Source organism: Lachnellula hyalina (genome assembly GCF_007821495.1).
Source record: "Lachnellula hyalina strain CBS 185.66 chromosome Unknown contig00009, whole genome shotgun sequence".
In the NCBI taxonomy this organism is placed as follows: Eukaryota; Fungi; Ascomycota; class Leotiomycetes; order Helotiales; family Lachnaceae; genus Lachnellula; species Lachnellula hyalina.
Genome location: NW_022157123.1, coordinates 122,324 through 140,686, shown reverse-complemented (window position 1 = coordinate 140,686; position 18,363 = coordinate 122,324). Strand labels below are relative to the sequence as shown.

The following is an 18,363-nucleotide window of genomic DNA, read 5'->3' as shown; positions in this document are numbered from 1 at the left end:
AGTAGTAGTATATATACGCCCGGGTTGAGGGCCCCACAAATTACCCCACTCTTCCTTTATCTTGATTCCAACTTTCTCACTTCAACCTGACTCCTGCATAATTTGTGCATCTATCCTCAAGTTTCGGATTGTTTGATTTCGCGTTTAGACACTCCAACGTAGGATTATCTGCTTGTAAGATATTGATTGAGCAATTCGACTTCAAAAGTTCACCTTGGCGGCGACATTGAGCCCCAATGGACAGCAGGCAAGGCGACAGCACGGCCCACGGCCAGCGGGAGGGATCGCATATCTTAAACTCTTTAGCAGTACGGAAAAGCCATCGGGAGAACCAGAAGCAATATGTTTGTACTTATGAGAATTGCAATAAGTCTTTCACGCGATCAGATCACTTGCAAAGACATCGCTTGAATCACGGCACCGGAAAGGCCTGCCCTCGATGTTCGGTTCACTTCAATCGACCAGATCTACTGGAACGACACTTGGCTCGCCATAGACAAAAGGACGAGGAGGCTGGTGGATATGGATTAGGAGTAGTGGAGACAAGGAAGAGAATGTGGCGTGATGCAGATGGAAACATAGTTACCAAAAGGCCGACTCTGCCCAGCAACAATCCAGCAGCCACTTCGCAACAAAACATTGCCAATTTTGAGAATGAACGCCAAACAGATACTAACGATTCACCAGCCGCCTCGCAACAAGATATGGCGAGTTTTGAGAATGAACACCAAACAGCTAGCGACAGTTACGCAGATATGGCGCAGAATCAAGAGCCCCCGCTGACGCCTAGATCTATGGGATCGTATTCGAGTGGCAATGACCAACGTCGAACGTCTATCAGAGGTGCTGTATCAGAAGGCCAGTGGGCTCTCGACGTAGCGGCAAACTGTAACGGCGATGATCCAGAGATGTGTGATTTTCTAACAAACTCTTCTTGGGGCGCACAGCAACCACAATCGCTTTCAGATATCGCACCGAACCCATTCGATGACATGTTTAATCCAGACACAGGTTTGACTTATAATCTTTCTATTCCAGATAATCCTTGCTAACTAAAATGCAGCAAGTTCTTTCAATATGCCTTTTACTACCATGAACAACTACAATTGGTTATTCAATGGGAGCGGCCTTGAATCGGACATGCAAATGCACGCTGTGACAGGTCCAATCCAAAATCAAACATATCAGCCCACGTCGAGTTTGTTTTACTCCCGTAACGCAAGCAGCAATTTCAATAGCACCCAATCAAATGGACCCATGGTGCAAAATATGATGGCAGGCACCTCATGTTGCACGCCAGCTCAAATCGGTGGCTTCGCCGATCAGTCTGAGGCCGTTCGGATGCAAATAGCTTCTGAGAGACCAAGCAAGAGGTCAAATTCTGCCATAGAGACTCCCACAACAGCTAGCTCTTCCAAACACTCTAGAGCTGATGAATCTTCACTGGGAAACTTCTCCAATCAACACACTCCGCGAAGTGATTCTCAATCTTCAGTATCCGAGAATGAACCACCAGTTGGGCAGGAGAATGCCTCTCGATCAGAGGCAACGATTTTGGACCCTTTTCCAACGTTCAGTCCCAACTCTCGCAAAACGCTGCCTCTTATTGACGAGGTCACCCGAAACCGGGTTTTGGACTTCATTATTCAAGCCAATCCCAAGACGCCAGAAGGGGCTCCAATCTCTCGTGGCAATAGTCTTTTATCACTTTCTGCAATGCAAAAGTACTGTGATCTATTCTTCTCCAGATTCAACGTTACATATCCCCTTCTTCACCAGCCGACCTTTGAGCCTTCCCGGGTGGAAACTCTTCTGATGGTGTCCGTCTTGTTGCTTGGAGCAACCTATGGCGACAAAGCTGAACACCGTTTGGCTGTTTGTATCCATGACGTTCTGCGGTCACAAATATTCTCAAATGCGGCCTTTCAGGCACAGCCCGAATTGTGGGTTTTGCAAACTATTCTATTAGTTGAATGTTTTGGAAAGTCAAGGGCTGGGCAAACTCAGCATGACATGGCACATTTATTTCACGGCCTGCTTATCAAGTAAGTGCACCTTTGAAACACTCTCATTCGACTCTAGCTCTGTTTCTTCATACTGACTATGTGCAGCTTGATACGCAGAAGTGATTGCCAAGTAGTCTGCCATCCTAGGTACGATAGAACTAAGAACTTAGAGTCGAATTGGAGGTTCTTCGTCGACGTTGAGCAACGCAAAAGGTGGAGTCACTCGAGTATTTTGCAAAGCTATAACTTACATAAACATAGGCTTGCTTATCTTTGCTTCCTATGGGATACACAACATGCAGTACTCTTCTCACAATCATTATGCATGTCTGCATTTGAACTTCGCAGCTCTCTACCTTGTAACTCGGCAAGTTGGGAAGCCGAATGCGCCGAAGACTGGCATAGAAGTTATTCGAGAGAGACAGAGACTTGGTTTTTGTCCGTTCTAAAGCTTTACGTGAATCCGAGCTCTGGTACTTTGCCGCCTCATTTGAACGACCTTTCTCGCCTTCTTATGCTTCATGGATTGATGTCACTATCATGGGATATGAAACGACGGGACCAAACAGCCCTTGGTGAGTTACTCCCGTCCTCTTCGATACGATGACAATGCTAAGAAAATAAGGTTTTGTTGGCACCTCGGCACAGGAAAAGCAAAACCGCCTCGCCGAGTCATACGACGCCTGGAAAACGGATTTCGATACCTATTGTATGAGTATGTCATTCTCTCTAAAGGACAATACTGCCGCGAAAAAAGACTTCACACGTTTCAGCACGGCAAGCATTGCTATTTACCATGCAGCTCACATAATTCTCAATGTCGAGATCATAGACCTCCAGATCTACGCAGGCGCGAGTCACATCATCGGCCGGCCCGTAACTTCTGGGGATTACGATCGTTCGCGTAGCATTGTCAAGGACTGGGTTCGGAAAGATGACTCGCAGGCAGCGGCAAAGGCGGCATGGCATGCGGCTCACCTTCTCCGAGACGGCATTATGAATCTTGACAGTTGGGACGTGAACGAAGTGTTTCATTATCCTTGGTGTTTATATCTCGCCACTCTTACTTGCTGGGCTTTCCATTTCGCTGCTAGTAACAAAGATATTCATGATAGCGGAAATTATCGTTCGAGGGATGTTATGAGGCATGATAGTGCTGGAGGGAACTCCCAGGCAGAGATGAGTGCACTTGTCAGCGGAATGACGAGTGTAGCTCCCGATGGCCTGTGGAAAACTGTGGGGAAATTCTCGACGAGTGGGTTGACTGCAACGATTGCACGCCATCTGAGTACCATCAGGTGGGCAGTTGTGCACGAAGGCTTGAAAATATTGAGGGGTTTAGTGGCCGAGGAGGATTGAATCTAAAACTGTATATGCCAGTCCCAATTAGTTCCACTAGAGTTCGAGTTGACGACTACAATCGCTAACATTTCTTGCATTGGCACGATTTGGCAAGCTGTAAATAATGTATGTAACTTCTTCCGCGAGGCTAAGGACTTTCAAGCTTCTGCCGCTCTTTTCTAAACTTCTCGAAATCCAAGGATCACGGTCTTTTTAAACAATAAAGGCTACAATCGATGAGCCGACTGAGCGGGAGCCAAGCCATTAATTCAATTAAGCAAGTACATCGAACCCGAAAAGATAATGCTTATCGGAAATCCATTTTACTAGATAGAAGATAGGTCGAAATCCAAATTATCCAACCTCCCCACCCTTGTCCCACCCATGCAATCAAACTCATGGTAATGCCGTATCAGTAATACCAGTCGTAGTGATCGACCGTGTCCGAGATAATGTCTCCTGCATGATTATTGGGGGAAAGCTTATACTATGTTCCAGGCCCTCGTACGACACGGATGTTAAAAGCATCCATTTATCAAGTCGATCCCCAGGTCGCCAATTCGATACTCCTCATCTCTCTCCTTCAGCTTCAACTTCAACAATTACTATATTAATTGCCAAAATGAGTTCAGGAAGCGTTGACAAAGACAAAAGTCTAACAGAGCCTGTTGATATTGATGTTGCGAAGGTCGAAGAAGGTCGGAACTATGCTGCTATCGACAAGCAGTCCGAGCGGTCATATGGTAAGTTCACTCCCTACCCTATCAAGAGAAATATGAGGACGACAAAAAACTTATTCAGATGTCTTTCTTGCAGTTCGGAAGCTAGACTTTTATCTTCTACCTTTTCTATCCCTAGTATGTTTGTGGTGGGGTCCTCCATGACCAAAACACTAGCAGAGCTGACAGAATTGCCCGCTAGATGTATTTCTTCAACTCAGTCGATCGGGTACGTGCAGCTATTCATCCTATTTTGAACATCTTCTATACAAAAGATACTAATAATACACAGAGTAACCTAGGAAACGCAAAAACAGATAAAATAGACAAGGACCTTCACTTCAAGGGCAATGAATATTCATTGCTGATTCTCTTGTTCTACGTCCCATTCGGTCTTTGCGACTTGCCTCTAAACCTTCTTACTAAGCTTTGGTCTGGAAGGCTTATGCTACCTACTCGTGAGTAGTAGATTACACAGCAGCGAGCGGGATGGTTGTTAATGCGAAATAGTAATGGTTACTTGGGGAAGTCTTGCACTTGTGCAGTGCGCTGCAAAGAACTTCGGTGGCCTCTTAGCAATCCGTCTCCTGCTCGGGTATGTGACTGCTTGCTTGATCCCATGCAGATAAAGTGTCCTGACCAACTGTTTGGAATAGCGTCTGCGAGGCCGGATTCTTTGCTGGTGTGGTGTTCTACCTGACGTTGTTCTACACGCGCGGTGAACTTGGCTTTCGCCTCGCTATATTCTTTGGCTCCGCACTCCTGGCAGCTGCTTTCAGCGGTCTGATCTCATATGGAGTTTTCCGGATCAAAGACCATGCCGTTAAAGGTTGGATGTGGCTTTTCATCATCGAAGGTGGATTGACCGTTATCGTGGGCACTGTTGCCTTCTTTTGGCTCCCCAGCGCTGCTGAGAATGCTTGGTTTCTGACTGAGAAGGAGAAAGTCGCTGCGAGGGCGAGGAGTCTGAGGGATGGGAGTAGAAGTGTGGGGAGTGAGTTCAGTCTGAAGCAGGCATTTGCGACTTGGAGGGGATGGAGATTCGCTGGGGTATGGGAGTTCGATTTCCTCATACGAACAGGATGACTGACATTTTGTATCTGTAGTGGTGTGTCATCTGCTTCACTTATCCAGTAGCGTTTTCCACCACTTCCAACTTCCTGCCGCAGGTATGTTTTTCTTCCCCTGCCCTTAACATTAGCATGACCAGCCCTCATGTACTTACTACATCTATACAGATTGTGGCACGTCTGGGCTACTCAACTGTCAAGACCAACCTTTGGACCGTTGCCCCAAATGCGGTAGGATTTGTCTTCCTGCTCACCGTAGCCAAATCCTCAGACTACTTCCGCGAACGCACGTACCACATTGTATTTTCCCTCTGTGTCTCTCTCATCGGGATGATAATCCTCGCCAGCATCGACGTGCTCGGAAACAAAGGCGTCGCGTACTTTGCCTGTTTCCTTATGGCCGCCGGCTCCTACATCCCTTCCGTCCTCGTGCACTCCTGGCACAACAACAACAACCTGGAGGAGAATTCCCGTTCAGCTACGACTGGTCTACTGGTAGGGTTGGGAAACCTGGCGGGGATCCTCAGTGCGGGGACTTTTAGGGTTGAGTATGCGCCTGAGTATCGGCCTACGCTGATTGCCACCTGTTGTTGCAACGTGACCTCTATTTCTTTTACATTATGGATGGGCATTTGGATGAAGAGGCAAAATGCGAAGAGAAACGCGGAACAGGGAGTTGTGATCAGAGCTGAGGATGTGGATACGTCTTCTTTGGTTGATGGGGAGAAGAGCGCCAACTGGAGATTCTTCACGTAAGGGTTACCCGAGGCGGAGGAAGGGGAAGGGGAAGTGCGACACAAACTATACGGGTGAGCCGCTTCTCTAATGGCAAACTTCTAAGACGTGCAAGGGCCTACTTGTAACTCTCAAATAAAAGGAGACGTAAATGTAATAACGTTCCGAGACCATGTTTCCCTCTCCGATCTCAACAGAAATTCTCGAATTTAACCCTAAAAGAATCTGCTCCTAGCAGGGAAATTAACCTGTACAAGATAAAGTCGCTAGATAAAAAAACTACGCAGTGAAACTAACCAATTACTTATATCTCAAAGCGGCACTATTTATCATGTGCTAGGCAGCGTGGGACATTAAAAGTCAACCAGGTAAGTGCTGCTTTTGTCTATTAAACCCTGAGGAGCCTTGGGATTCTTGTGGAGAAGGCCGTAAAACACTATAGAAGTTTAAAGGCCCCATAGCATCAATAATACAAACATTATAAGCTATCCCTTCAAACATCGGCGAAGATAAGCATTCGAATACTTTTTGAATACATTACAGCCGTGACCTTTCATTCTCTGTAGCCGCTTCCAGCGGTGGCAAGTAACGGTCGACCTCCTCCTCACACACCCATCCTAGCAACCCAGGAGCAAACGCGCTGTCTTTCCACGCTAAAGCATCACCAGGAGCTTCTGCTCTCATAATTTCATCTCTTTTCTCCTGTTCTGGTCCATCATGCAAGTGATATAAATACTGCTGTGTGTTCCCTCTCTCGACCACCATTACTGTCCGAGGTTTTCTGATTTTCTCGTAGATATCGAGAAGTTGGATTTTCTTTTGCGCTGAAAATGGACCGGCGGTATGACGCGAGAAGACTTCCCCCAGAACAGCAGCATCTTCCAAAGACATACCCGCTCCGGAAGCCAAGTAGGGGAGTGTGGCGTGCACAGCATCACCCAGCATGGTGAAAGCTCCCGAAGGATGCGACCAGGTCTCCATGCCCGTGCGGATGCACAATCGCCACTTGGAGACCGACTCGCAAAGACTTAGCAGCTTCGGTATTCTTGGGTCCCAGTCTTTGTAGAGAGCTCGCATTTCTTCAACGCTTCCCTCGGTGACATTTTGCCCTTCGGGGAGGTCGTCTGGTACGAGTAAAACCATATTGAAGAGCTCGCCGCCACGCAGAACATAGTTGACTGCTTTTGTCAGAACTGGTGTTCATGCAATCGGTTGGGACGGAGCAGCTTACCAGCATGTGCATCTGGACCCATCCAGTAGTTCACCTGGGGATTCGTCACAAAAGTAGCTAGCTCGGGATCTTTCAGCATCTCTTTCGTCGATAGGAGAAGCCTATACGCCAGATCCCCAGTAAGAGTCGGTGGATCTACTTTTCCCATCATGATCTCTCTCAGATGGCTGTTAATGCCATCAGCTCCCACGACCAGATCTGCAGTATGCCTTTGTCCATCCCGAAGCACTACAGTTGCCGTTTCCCCATCGGCGCTCACCTGCACGTCTGAAACTCTAGCATTGACTATTGTCCTAGCACCGAGCTCGACTGCTCTCTGAAGGAGACACTTGTGCAGATTTGCGCGGTGGAAATCCCAGTAAAAAGTTCCTGGATAGAGAGCTGCTGAAGCAGCAAAATCCAGCGAGGATATGATCTCGCCTTTCCAGTGTCTCATGTTGACTTGTGATGGTTTAGTCGCGTACTTGCTCAACTCGTCAAGCATTCCCCAGGTTTGCAAGACTCGACTGCTATTTGGAAGTATTTGGATACCAGCTCCAACCTATAATCTAATGAGCACCTCCCTGTCAAAGCATTTCAGGCGCATCAAAGTACACACCTCAGAAATCTCGGAAGCTGCCTCAAATACGTCTACATCATGTCCTGCCAACAGAAGAGCTATGGCAGCACCAAGTCCTCCAAGACCGGCACCAACGATAATAACCTGGCTTCCGTTAGTTATCGGTTAAGGAAGCCAGGGAATCCTTCCTCTCCATATTACTGACTTTTAATTTGGAAGCCGCATCTCGCTGTATCTTCTCCTTTGGAACTATTGGAGTGACCGTCATACTGTATTGCAAATAACGTTTAAACAAAAGGATTCAAGGAAAATGCAGAGTCTCTCAAGCTGTCTGTTAATACGGCACGCGGGTTCTAGAGCATATAGAGAGAGTGAGTAGGTAGTTCAAGGAGTCACGTCCGTCCATTTCTAGACTCAAGCTGAAGAGTGGAAGAACGAAAGTGGGAAGCATCTGGAACCTCCCCACATCCACACACAAGGAGGCTTTCGAGAACGGATGAGGTCTCATCTCATCCCCGTGGAACTCGACGTTCCAACCTATCAGTTCCGTGTGTCAGTGGCAAAGATAAGATGGCAGTACAGAGTGGACACGAATCGTACTAGAAGTGGGGTGCGATAAGGAAAGCAGCAGCCACCCTCCACTCTTGGAAGTCTGGGGTTGTTTGCCAGGGGTGGGGTGGGGTGGGGTGGGGCTGGCCGGTTGGTCACGCTTTCTGGGCGCCCGCTGTCCTTGTCGTAAATCTTATCACTAACTAAGGTACTGTACGTTCAAGTTGGTATATCGTACTACTTTGATTGATTAATGGATCGTCTGCATTTCATTGCCCATTGATAGAATCTCTACAAGTGTCTACTCCGTGCATCGTACACGCCCGCCTACCAATTTCGCCTAAAATGCCTGCCGACGCTCCCCCTATCTTGGACTTCTCAGGTGAGAAATAAGCAAACTTCATATCAGAGCATCTATTCACGTTTTCATCAGTATTTTATGGAAATGACGAGAAAGCCAAAGCGCGTCTAGTTCAGGAAGTGAAGGACTGTTGCTTGCACAATGGATTCTTCCAGATTGTCGGTCACAAGGTTCCGGCTGAGTTGCAAGAGAGAACACTGAAATGTGTCAAAGAGCTGTTTTCTTTACCCCAAGAAGAAAAGAACAAAGTGCACAAGGGTTGGTAAAATTCTCCTAGTTCAACAGCAGCAATACTGACTCTTAAAACAAGACAAAACCACGTGGAATAGGGGGTACGAGAATCTAGGTTCTCAAATCTTAGAAGCTGGTACTCGGCCAGATATGAAAGAAGGTTTTTATATCGGCGAGGAAATCTCAAAAGACCACCCGTACTTTGTCCAAAAGAAGCTCAACAGTGGTCCCAACCAATGGCCAACAGGGTTGCAAAACCGGGAAAACTTCGAGACTACGTCAATGGAATACTACAATGCCATGCATGGCCTTGCTAAAGATGTCCTTGCCGTTTTAGCCCAGACGCTAGATTTGAAGGAGGATTACTTTCAAGCCTTTGCCACCGATGCAGTTGCGACCTTGAGATATCTGCATTACCCTCCCCAGCCTAAAGACTCAGATGAGAAGCTGTCGAGAGGGATTGGCGCGCATACGGATTTTGGATCTGTGACATTGCTGATGCAAGATGAAGCTGCCGGGCTCCAGGTATGGGAGAAAGCTACAAACGAATGGCTAGACGTAGCTCCTACGAAAGGCGCTTATGTCGTGAACTTGGGCAATATGTTCATGCGCTGGTAAGTTTTGATTGACCTATTATGAATTGACTGCAAGGGGAGAAGGAAAAGAAGCTAAGAAGTGACTTATTAGGTCCAACGATCGATACATCTCAAACTTGCACAGGGTTATCAACAAGTCTGGCCAGGAGCGTTACTCGGTGCCCTTTTTCTTCAGCGGGAACCCAGATTATGTGATCAGCTGCTTACCGAATTGTCGGAAGGAGGGCGAGGCTGCTAAATACCCACCGACGACTGTTGAAGAAGCTGTCGGAGGAAGTTATTCGGCCAGTTATGGGGCTGCGAAAACTTTCAAGGAACAGAAAGCCATGCCTGTTACCGCGCAGCCCGTTGCGGTTTGAGACATCTGTAAATTTAGGAATGTATTCAAGCAAAATTCATAAACTGCATCGAGTCAGTGTACCAGTATATCACTAAATATTTAAACTTGACCTGAATACGTACCCGCACCCGCACCCGGCAGGTCTCTACGGTTGGAAATACGGGTACCGTCAGGTTTCCGTGCAAAGCAATATTACAACATATAAGAGAAGTCAAACCCTTCTAGTTATCTATCCGCCCAAACGCCTAAACTATTTCCCACAAGCCAATCGAACTATAACTCCAAGTCCAACTCCCGAACTCTAGATCTGAAGACACAGTCTCAAAGTCTTATCCTCGTAAACTGTAATAACATAAGGCGGATAAGAACCTTTTGATACTGTATACAATAATCCAAGGCCCCTCCAGCTGAGCTTTGACCTTGATCTAGAACCTAGAAAGAGATCCCCCACCCTTCAAATTCAAAAACCCCATCCCCATCCCCATTTCCAGCGGCCTTCCCGCCCGCCAAGATCTGCAGCGCTGTCTCCTAGTCGCGTCGCGCTGTCTAATCTTGGGACAGAGATACGATACAGATACAGGTACAGATACGGTAAATGTTTCTTTGGGGTAACTCTAATACTGTACTCCGTATCGCCCTAGATTCGAATCGAGTCAGCAATTTGGGGGAAGATACACAGAGATACCTACGATAAGAGGTTCTGGACTAGGCTAAGGCCAAGGGGTCCGTTGAATAAATGGACCCGAGCAGAACCGAGCTTGTGATGGGAAATCAGACGATAATATAAGCTGTAGAAATCATCCGTTTTTTTCTTTCTTTCTGATACTATCGCATACCATTGGGGTTTATTCTTTTTTTTATCTCGTCTTGTTCTTATTTTATTCTCCGAGGCCAATTTCTGATTGGCTGGCTGGCTGTTTTCAATTGCCTTGGCATCATGTCAGCTAAAGAAGAAAAGACAGGGGATGATATAAGTCCTGCGGTTGAGAGGACACAGTCATATGGCGAGGGCATCACGCTGAAACTCGACGACAAGGAGAATAGAGAGTTTTATGGAAATTCGATTACCGATTCGTATCGACTCAAGTCGGAACTTGTAGGGAAATGTCTTCAGGAAATTGGGATGGGAAGGTTAGTTTAAAAATGAAGACTAGGATTTGGGATGCTTTGACTCATAATGCTGACTTTCGTGTTGGAAAGATATCAGTGGGAGCTATTCGTAGTCACGGGCTTCGGATGGATCACGGATAACTTGTAAGGCGTCCTTGGAAAGGGAGGCATTGCTCACTCAAGCTAACAACAAACGCAGCTGGTCCCAAGGCATTGGCACAATCCAACCTTCCATTAAGCTCGAATTCGCCGACGTATCAAAGGTTGGGTTCAGCTCCATCTCGTACTACTGCGGTCTCATCGTCGGCGCCTCCTTCTGGGGTATCTCGGCCGATTTCATCGGCCGCAAGCCAGCTTTCAACCTGACTCTCTTGATCGGTGGTATCTTCGGAGCAGCTGTTGCCGGACTCAGCCATTTCCCTAGCTTCTGCGGCATGTGGGCAATCATTGGTTTTGCAGCTGGTGGAAATGTGCCCGTCGATTCCATGATCTTCTTGGAATTCGTTCCGGGATCTCATCAGTATCTGCTCACTGCCTTGTCCGCATGGTGGAATTTTGGACAAGTCATTGTCGCGCTCATCGGATGGGTCTTTTTGGCAAACTTCACCTGTCCCACGGATTCCACGCCTGAGACTTGCAAGAGATCTGATAACATGGGCTGGAGATATGTGATGATCACCCTTGGTGGTTTGGCACTTGTTTTTGCCCTTATTCGAATGTTTATCTTCAAGATGCCAGAATCGCCGCGGTACCTGCTCTCCAAGGGCCGTGATGCCGAAGCTGTCGAAGCCATCAACTACGTCGCCCGTCGGAACGGAAAGCCTGAACCCCTTCACCTCAGTATGCTGCAAGAAATTGACCGAGATCTCGGAGTGGTTGTGAACTCGGATGAGGGCAGAAAGGGACTTACACACAAGGAAATTATCAAGGAGAATCTATCAGACTTCAAGTCAGCCAACTTCAAGGACCTTTTTGCTACTCGCAAGCTTGGCCAGCACACTACTATTATCTGGTTTATCTGGCTTACCGTTGGTAAGTTTTCTCACTTCCGCTGATAACAGATAATCTTGGCTAACCAACAGAACAGGTATCGCCTACCCCCTCTTCTTCAACTTCCTGCCCACGTACCTGGCGCAAAAATTTACTGAAAAGTCATCCCTCTACTTGACATACAGGAACTACTGCATCGAGTCTTCAGTAGGTGTCGTGGGACCCGTCGCAGCAGCCTTCGCAGTCAACACCAGACTCGGTCGTCGCTGGATGATGGGAGGGTCCGCCATCGTGACAGGAATATTCCTCTTCGCCTACACCGGTGCTAGTAACACTGCGGGTGACTTGGCCTTCTCCTGTGTGACGGGGCTGCTGGGGAACTTCATGTACGCCATCATGTATGCGTTCACACCCGAATCGTTCCCTGGTCCTCATCGTGGAACTGGTTCGGGGACTGCGGCGACGCTCCTCCGTTTTGGTGGGCTGTGCGCTTCTCTCATTGGGACGTTCACGAACTTCACGGTTGTGCCTATCTATGTCAGTGCTGCGCTGTGGATCGTAGTGGGAGTTATCAGTTTCGGATTGCCGTTTGAGACTCATGGACGTGCAGCTATCTAGGGGAAGCGATTGAAATTAGGAAAACGAAAGGGTTCGTTGTATATATGACAGTTATTAAGTACTAGAATAGACCTTTAAGTGTGCAAGAAGGAAACGAAACAGACATACGCATTAGACGAAGACAGATGTGGTGAGACTTCTAGCAATGCCGTTATAGCAAAATGTTTTCAACTTGGTCAAGTTAGAGATGAGCTAGCAAATTAGAACTCGATTGCTCCTCATAGGATTTCTTTGATGCCAATCCTTTAGCTTATACCACATCGACTCTCACCTTGCCCATCAACAATGCCTCGATCTTGTCTCCTTTCTTTAGAGGTTCGTTCCCTGTGGGCAAACACAACAGTGCATTCGCACTCTTCAAACTCCCTACCCTAGAGCTTCGTTGGCCACCAGTGCTACTAGCATGCAGGAGCCCATCCTTGCCCATGACAACAATAGCGCGATGATATTCTGCTCTCTGGGGGTCAAGCCGGAATTCATGATCAAGCGTGGCCAGTACTTTCGGCAAGCCTGGAGGAGAGACACCAGAGAGGTGATGCAGAGATGGTAGGACAAAGAGGTGGAGCGTTACTACTGCGGAGACTGGATTCCCGGGTAGTGAGAAGATGACTTTTGAGACTCGTTCTCCGGCGTTGTTCTTTACTGGTACGGTAGCGAAGGTAGTAGGCTTCCCGGGTTTCATAGACACCCGGCCAAAATGTATAGTGCCGCCTAGCGATCGCTCAATAGTTGGTTTCAATAGGTCGAGCTCACCCATTGACACGCCTCCTGAGGTAATGATCACATCGACCTTGCGGAGAGCGTCTCGCAAGTGCTCTTCCAGCGCTCCTGGTTTATCCTTTGCAATTCCAAGATCGATGGCTTCGAACCCCCAACCTCGCACCGCAGACAGGATTGTTGGCCTGTTACAATCCCGGACTTCTCCCAGTCGTAAGTCTCCCAGTCTGCTGTGCTCGACAATTTCATCGCCTGTTGATAAAACTCCGATAATCGGCTTCTTGTAGACCGTGACTTCTGCTTTGCCTACAGAAGCCAGCAGGCCTAATTCTCCACCTATGGCCGAGATTTCTTCTCCTTTCCGGAGGATGACTTCTCCTATTTTGATGTCACTACCCACTTCACGAACATTTTCACCATCCTTGACGCCCTCTGCCAGTATTTCAACTTCTTTCTCTTCTTTGCCATCATCAGTCATGGTTTTCAGGACAGTATCCTCAACCATGACTACTGAAGTAGCACCAGGTGGAAGTGGAGCTCCAGTTGTAATGCGAGCAATTTGGCCAGTTTTCAGTTCAGGGATATCACCCGGTGTGGCGTGAGATATTGATGCCACTGGGAATGTGCCTTGACTGGAGCTTCCATCTTCAGAGGCAATAACAGCGTAGCCATCCACGATGCTAGCTCGATATGCTGGTACTGCTTCTGTCGCTGTGACATCTGCTGATAGAACAGATCCGACGAGTGTTCCATCGACCTTTGCACTTGTTACCTGTGGAGGTGGTGTATGCAACTGTATGAGGTTTAGTGCTTCGTCTACTGCTAACATGGGATATGGAGATGAACGATTCCGCCTCGTTGGACCGAGCGCTGGGTCATTTGAGCGTGGGTTGTCATTGGGGGCTGTGTGCCGAACAGGCATTGCGTGTCCGTGGCTGTGTCCATGCCCATGAGAGTGACCATGCGAATGATCGGGGGCATGAGAATGTGGTTGATGGCCAGGGCTAACACCTGCTTCCTTCTCTAACTTCTTCACACCTCCGGCGTGAAGGGTCCTTGAGTCTGCTCCTGCTGCTTGTTGACATGCATGGGGGAGAAGTTTCAGGATTGATTGAAGGTTCTCTTTAGCTCCTTTAGGAGAGCCAGGGAGTGTAATGATGAGGGTCTTGTTCCTGACACCAGCAACTGGTCTTGACATGAGAGCAACTATTCCATGTCAGCTGACCACATCTTCCATTGTTTCTTTAGAAACTCACAAGGAGTAACAGCTAATGAAGCAGTCAGCATGCCATGGACGAGACCTGGTGCTTGCTTATGTAGTAGCGGGGTAACTGCCTTCAAGATCTTAGTATTTTTGTCATAGATCAGAGCGGATGCATACCTCTGGCGTAGTATCATGTACTGCAAAACCCGTCCCTCCAGTTGTGATGATTACATTCAGACTATTTTCCCGGTCCGTCCATGCGGTGATAGCTCTTTGAATATCCAGTACCTCATCCCCCACAATCTTCACCTCACTAACCTCCCATTTCCCAACCCCTTCTTCTTCGAAGACCTGACTTAAAACCCCACCTGAGCTGTCAGCCGAGGGGTCCTTGGAGGCTGTCGTTGATACTACAAGAATTGCCGCCTTCAAAAGTGCTGGTTTTGACATTTTGTGTTTATATGTAGGTGGTTGACATCAGCAGCTTGGGCCAGTCACTCTTGGCACGACCCGTTCCATCGCGTCTTCCCAATTTTTTCCTGCGACCCGCGTCTGCTCTCGACAAAACCATTGCCAACAATCATGGTCCGAATTAAGAATCGGTACCTACTGGTCAATATTCTCTATCCAGAATTGGAGAAAGGCGCATCAAAGAGCGAAATCCCCGACGTCATCTCCTTCAATCAGCCTACAACGAACGCTCTGAATGCGCCAACCTTGCTGAGGGGCATACGGGCAGGAGTTGCGGATTTATTCGGTGATTATGGATCCGGTGCCATCGCAAGTAGTCTTGCAAGTAGGTGCATCTATTTTCAAGGATAGTGAAGCTTCTAATCGGTCTCCAGTCAAATATCTTTCTCCTGCGACTTCAACATTCATACTACGAGTTTCGCGCGACCATTATCGCATTGCGTGGGCGGCATTGTCATTCATGAACAGTGTGCCGATCAAGAATGGCAAAAACTGTGTGTTTAGGGTTGTGAGAGTTAGTGGGACGATCAGGAAGGCGGAGGAGGAAGCTATTCGCAGGGCGAAGGAAATTATTGTCAAAGCACGAAGGGAGGCGGGCGAGAAGGGCGAATCGACACTCGACAACATATTTGGGAAGACTAAAGATGGCACTACGGAGTCTACGAAAGATGTGCTTATGGTGGATGGAAGTGACAGCGAGGAAGAGGGATATATGAGTGATGGCGATGGATGAGGGTGTCATTGGTTTTTTCTAACAACTTTTACGCCACTATCTGGAGGCATCGACATATTCTCCAGATCATCCTCATCCACGTCCATCTGGTCCTGTTTCGCCTTTTCAGCCTCATCTCGAATCTTGGCCTGTTCCGCCCACTCTCTCCTCTCCTTGTCATCATACTCGTCCCTGGCATCCAGCCATCGCTCTTGGACATCCTTGACATCCATAGTGGTCACACCCTCTCTCATGGCAACCTGCCATACGGTATCATTTGCTCCTTCAGCACCGCCAAATGCATACCCGCCTGCTCGGTCTATGACTTGGAGAAGATGCATCATGCTCTTTTTATCCTCTACCGCCAATGTCTCAAACCCTACTAAACCAAAACTCTCAACCAGTTCCACTATCGCCGTGTTCAGCCCCTGGAACTTCGCACCCACCGCTGATTCTTCTTCGAGTTTTGGCAGGAGGTAGGATAGGTCTTGGACCTCAGTGTAATAATCGAGGTTGAAGGGCAGGGGCGCATATGAAGAGAGTTTATCGATTTTCGTCAGGACATTAAGGTGTGGGAGGTCCATCTGGAGCATAGCCCGCAGAGATAGTATTAAGTTGGAGATGTAAAGTGAGGGGAGCGTCAGGCAATACGAATCGGAAAGATGCAGGACTACAAGCTAGCAAAGAGTCAGCATATGCCAACCAATACTCGAACTGAGACGAAATGCGTACTCTGTAACCAAGCTTCTGCAACTTGAAGAAAATATTCCGTAATGACGAGTGGTGTGTATAGAGCTCCACCTGCCCCGGACAATCAAAAAGCACATAGTCCTCCCCCAGTTCACTCAGCCCCTTCTCCAGCCAATCCATATTCTGCTCTAGTTCCTCCAAAGCATATAGTACCCCTCCATTCGGCCCCAAATCATCTTCCTCCATAATATCCTCTAATTTAACGAGATCTCGTACGTCTATTGCGCAAGGGTAGTTTGCGTGATCGTTCGCCGGGTCGAGGTTTACTACGGAGCATTTCCGTCCTATGGCTGACATGAATTGGTGCACTGGAGAGGCTGTTAGATGGAGCTGGGGATGGAGGGGTAATTACGCACTTCCGTCGCAATAGGTACTTTTGCCAGCTCCGGGGCTGCCGAGAACGAGTTGTGCGAATGGCATATTGATAGGTAAGATTTTGGAGAAATAAAAAAAGAGGGAAGGTGATGGAGGTATTCAGAACGAGGCAAGAGCTATTGATGTGGGGTACTTAAGTCTGTTTCTTCAAGTTTGAAGGCGGTGGCGCCGAGTCGCGATGGCAGAATTCTGGTGTGTCTCGCGATAGATACAAAAAGCGGCACTCAACATAACAGCTTTTTGCCCGCTTTTTAAATGCTCCACTCGGACTAAAACATTAAAAGTCGGTGCCGCTTTTTTTTAATCCGCACGGCGCGCCTCGAAATCAACAAGACCTTTTCTATAGAAACTACAATCTATCTTAACATGGCGCCCAGTAAGTTTCTACATACACGTTCTAATGCTAAACAGAAGTCAAACTAATTCGTCACCAGCAATTCAGTACGAGATCTCGGAACCGCCTACGGATGCGGTATCTGCCCTCAAATTTGCGCCGGACGCCCCCACACGATTTTTGGTCTCTTCTTGGGATAAACACGTCTATCTGTATGAATTAGCTGGCTCTGGTGAAGAGGGTGGAAAGCTGATCGAGAAGTATGAGCACCGGGCGCCAGTACTGGATGTCTGCTTCGGAGCAGACGACAATGAAGCTTTTACTGCGGGGATGGATTGGCAGGTCAAGAGGTAGGAAGAAGCTCCGGAAAATAGGCGCCAATATCCAGCTGATTGTTGGCATTAGGATAAATCTTGAGTCGGGAGAGCAAACTATCATGAGCGCTCATGCTGCGCCAGTCAAGTCTGTAGTATACAGTAAAGAGCATTGTAAGTTTCCATTCCTGGACATGGAAGCACAACTCTAACTGATATTACAGCATTACTCATCTCAGCATCATGGGACTCGACACTTCATTTCCACGACCTCAAGCACCCAGAAAAAGAACCAGCAACCATCAAACTCCCCGCGAAACCGCACTCCCTCTCGATCACAGCCTCCAAACTAGTCGTCGCCATGGCCTCCCGTCTAGTCTACATCTACGAACTGCAAAGCACGCTCATGCTGGCATCCCAAGCAAACGGCGCCACGACCGAGCTGCAGCCCTGGCAGCAGCGAGAGTCGTCGCTGAAATTCATGACTAGAGCTGTGGCTTGCATGCCAAACGATGACGGATATGCTAGTAGCAGTATTGAGGGTCGTGTGGCTGTCGAGTGGTTCGACCCCTCCCCGGAGTCGCAAGCACGCAAATACGCTTTTAAATGTCATAGGCAACCGGATCCGTCAGGTGATGGAACGGATATCGTCTATCCTGTCAATGCACTGGCTTTCCACCCGGTCCATGGGACGTTCGCTTCTGGAGGAGGAGATGGTGTAGTTGCGCTTTGGGACGCTAATGCGAAGAGGAGGATTCGTCAGTATCAGAAATATCCGACGAGTGTTGCGGCGTTGTGTTTTTCCAATGATGGGAAGTACCTTGCTGTGGGTGTTTGTCCTGGGTTTGAGAATGATCAGGAGGACTATAGTGGGGAGGGAGTCACGAAGATCTATATCAGGGAATTAGGTGAGACGGAGGCAAAGGGCAAGGGACCCAAGTAAGTGGGTTTGTATATTCTCTGTGTCATATAATCCATTAGCAAGGCGTTTGCGGAAAAGAAAATTGCTTTATTTTTCCACCTCTTCGAG

At 48.0% G+C, this 18,363-nt stretch overlaps 9 protein-coding genes across 9 annotated transcripts; 6 read left to right on the top strand and 3 right to left on the bottom strand.

The window, feature by feature from the left end:
• Positions 1–236: 236 nt before the first annotated feature.
• Positions 237–3,365, top strand: klf1_1 (Zinc finger protein; the record flags this gene model as incomplete). Its single annotated transcript, XM_031145683.1, has 5 exons — positions 237–1,011; positions 1,064–2,045; positions 2,112–2,219; positions 2,268–2,581; positions 2,632–3,365. The coding sequence occupies 5 exons, from the start codon at positions 237–239 to the stop codon at positions 3,363–3,365; spliced, it is 2,913 nt and encodes a 970-aa protein (XP_031009060.1).
• Positions 3,366–3,969: 604 nt separating this feature from the next.
• Positions 3,970–5,892, top strand: LHYA1_G000691 (putative transporter; the record flags this gene model as incomplete). Its single annotated transcript, XM_031145682.1, has 8 exons — positions 3,970–4,090; positions 4,149–4,204; positions 4,269–4,295; positions 4,359–4,524; positions 4,577–4,661; positions 4,723–5,116; positions 5,173–5,235; positions 5,305–5,892. 8 exons carry the CDS (start codon positions 3,970–3,972, stop codon positions 5,890–5,892), a joined length of 1,500 nt encoding a protein of 499 aa, XP_031009057.1.
• A 516-nt stretch (positions 5,893–6,408) lies between these two features.
• OpS4_4 (FAD-dependent monooxygenase) lies at positions 6,409–7,808 on the bottom strand (the record flags this gene model as incomplete). The annotated part of the gene is made up of 3 exons (XM_031145681.1): positions 6,409–7,049; positions 7,103–7,643; positions 7,701–7,808. Coding segments are annotated over 3 exons (1,290 nt in total), but the record flags the coding sequence as incomplete, so codon positions are not given.
• Positions 7,809–8,555: 747 nt separating this feature from the next.
• On the top strand, positions 8,556–9,757 carry encD_3 (2-oxoglutarate-Fe(II) type oxidoreductase; the record flags this gene model as incomplete). The annotated part of the gene is made up of 4 exons (XM_031145680.1): positions 8,556–8,592; positions 8,644–8,829; positions 8,882–9,416; positions 9,490–9,757. 4 exons carry the CDS (start codon positions 8,556–8,558, stop codon positions 9,755–9,757), a joined length of 1,026 nt encoding a protein of 341 aa, XP_031009015.1.
• A 918-nt stretch (positions 9,758–10,675) lies between these two features.
• LHYA1_G000688 (putative MFS-type transporter protein) lies at positions 10,676–12,456 on the top strand (the record flags this gene model as incomplete). The annotated part of the gene is made up of 3 exons (XM_031145679.1): positions 10,676–10,869; positions 11,048–11,880; positions 11,936–12,456. 3 exons carry the CDS (start codon positions 10,676–10,678, stop codon positions 12,454–12,456), a joined length of 1,548 nt encoding a protein of 515 aa, XP_031009014.1.
• Positions 12,457–12,706: 250 nt separating this feature from the next.
• GPHN (Gephyrin) lies at positions 12,707–14,827 on the bottom strand (the record flags this gene model as incomplete). Its single annotated transcript, XM_031145678.1, has 4 exons — positions 12,707–13,945; positions 13,994–14,379; positions 14,430–14,508; positions 14,555–14,827. The coding sequence occupies 4 exons, from the start codon at positions 14,825–14,827 to the stop codon at positions 12,707–12,709; spliced, it is 1,977 nt and encodes a 658-aa protein (XP_031009017.1).
• A 132-nt stretch (positions 14,828–14,959) lies between these two features.
• Positions 14,960–15,581, top strand: LHYA1_G000686 (Ribonuclease P/MRP protein subunit POP5; the record flags this gene model as incomplete). The annotated part of the gene is made up of 2 exons (XM_031145677.1): positions 14,960–15,173; positions 15,223–15,581. The coding sequence occupies 2 exons, from the start codon at positions 14,960–14,962 to the stop codon at positions 15,579–15,581; spliced, it is 573 nt and encodes a 190-aa protein (XP_031009016.1).
• A 5-nt stretch (positions 15,582–15,586) lies between these two features.
• Positions 15,587–16,730, bottom strand: GPN2 (GPN-loop GTPase; the record flags this gene model as incomplete). Its single annotated transcript, XM_031145676.1, has 3 exons — positions 15,587–16,237; positions 16,293–16,618; positions 16,667–16,730. The coding sequence occupies 3 exons, from the start codon at positions 16,728–16,730 to the stop codon at positions 15,587–15,589; spliced, it is 1,041 nt and encodes a 346-aa protein (XP_031009019.1).
• A 355-nt stretch (positions 16,731–17,085) lies between these two features.
• On the top strand, positions 17,086–18,276 carry BUB3.2 (Mitotic checkpoint protein; the record flags this gene model as incomplete). The annotated part of the gene is made up of 3 exons (XM_031145675.1): positions 17,086–17,369; positions 17,425–17,507; positions 17,558–18,276. 3 exons carry the CDS (start codon positions 17,086–17,088, stop codon positions 18,274–18,276), a joined length of 1,086 nt encoding a protein of 361 aa, XP_031009018.1.
• Between the last annotated feature and the right edge of the window lie 87 nt (positions 18,277–18,363).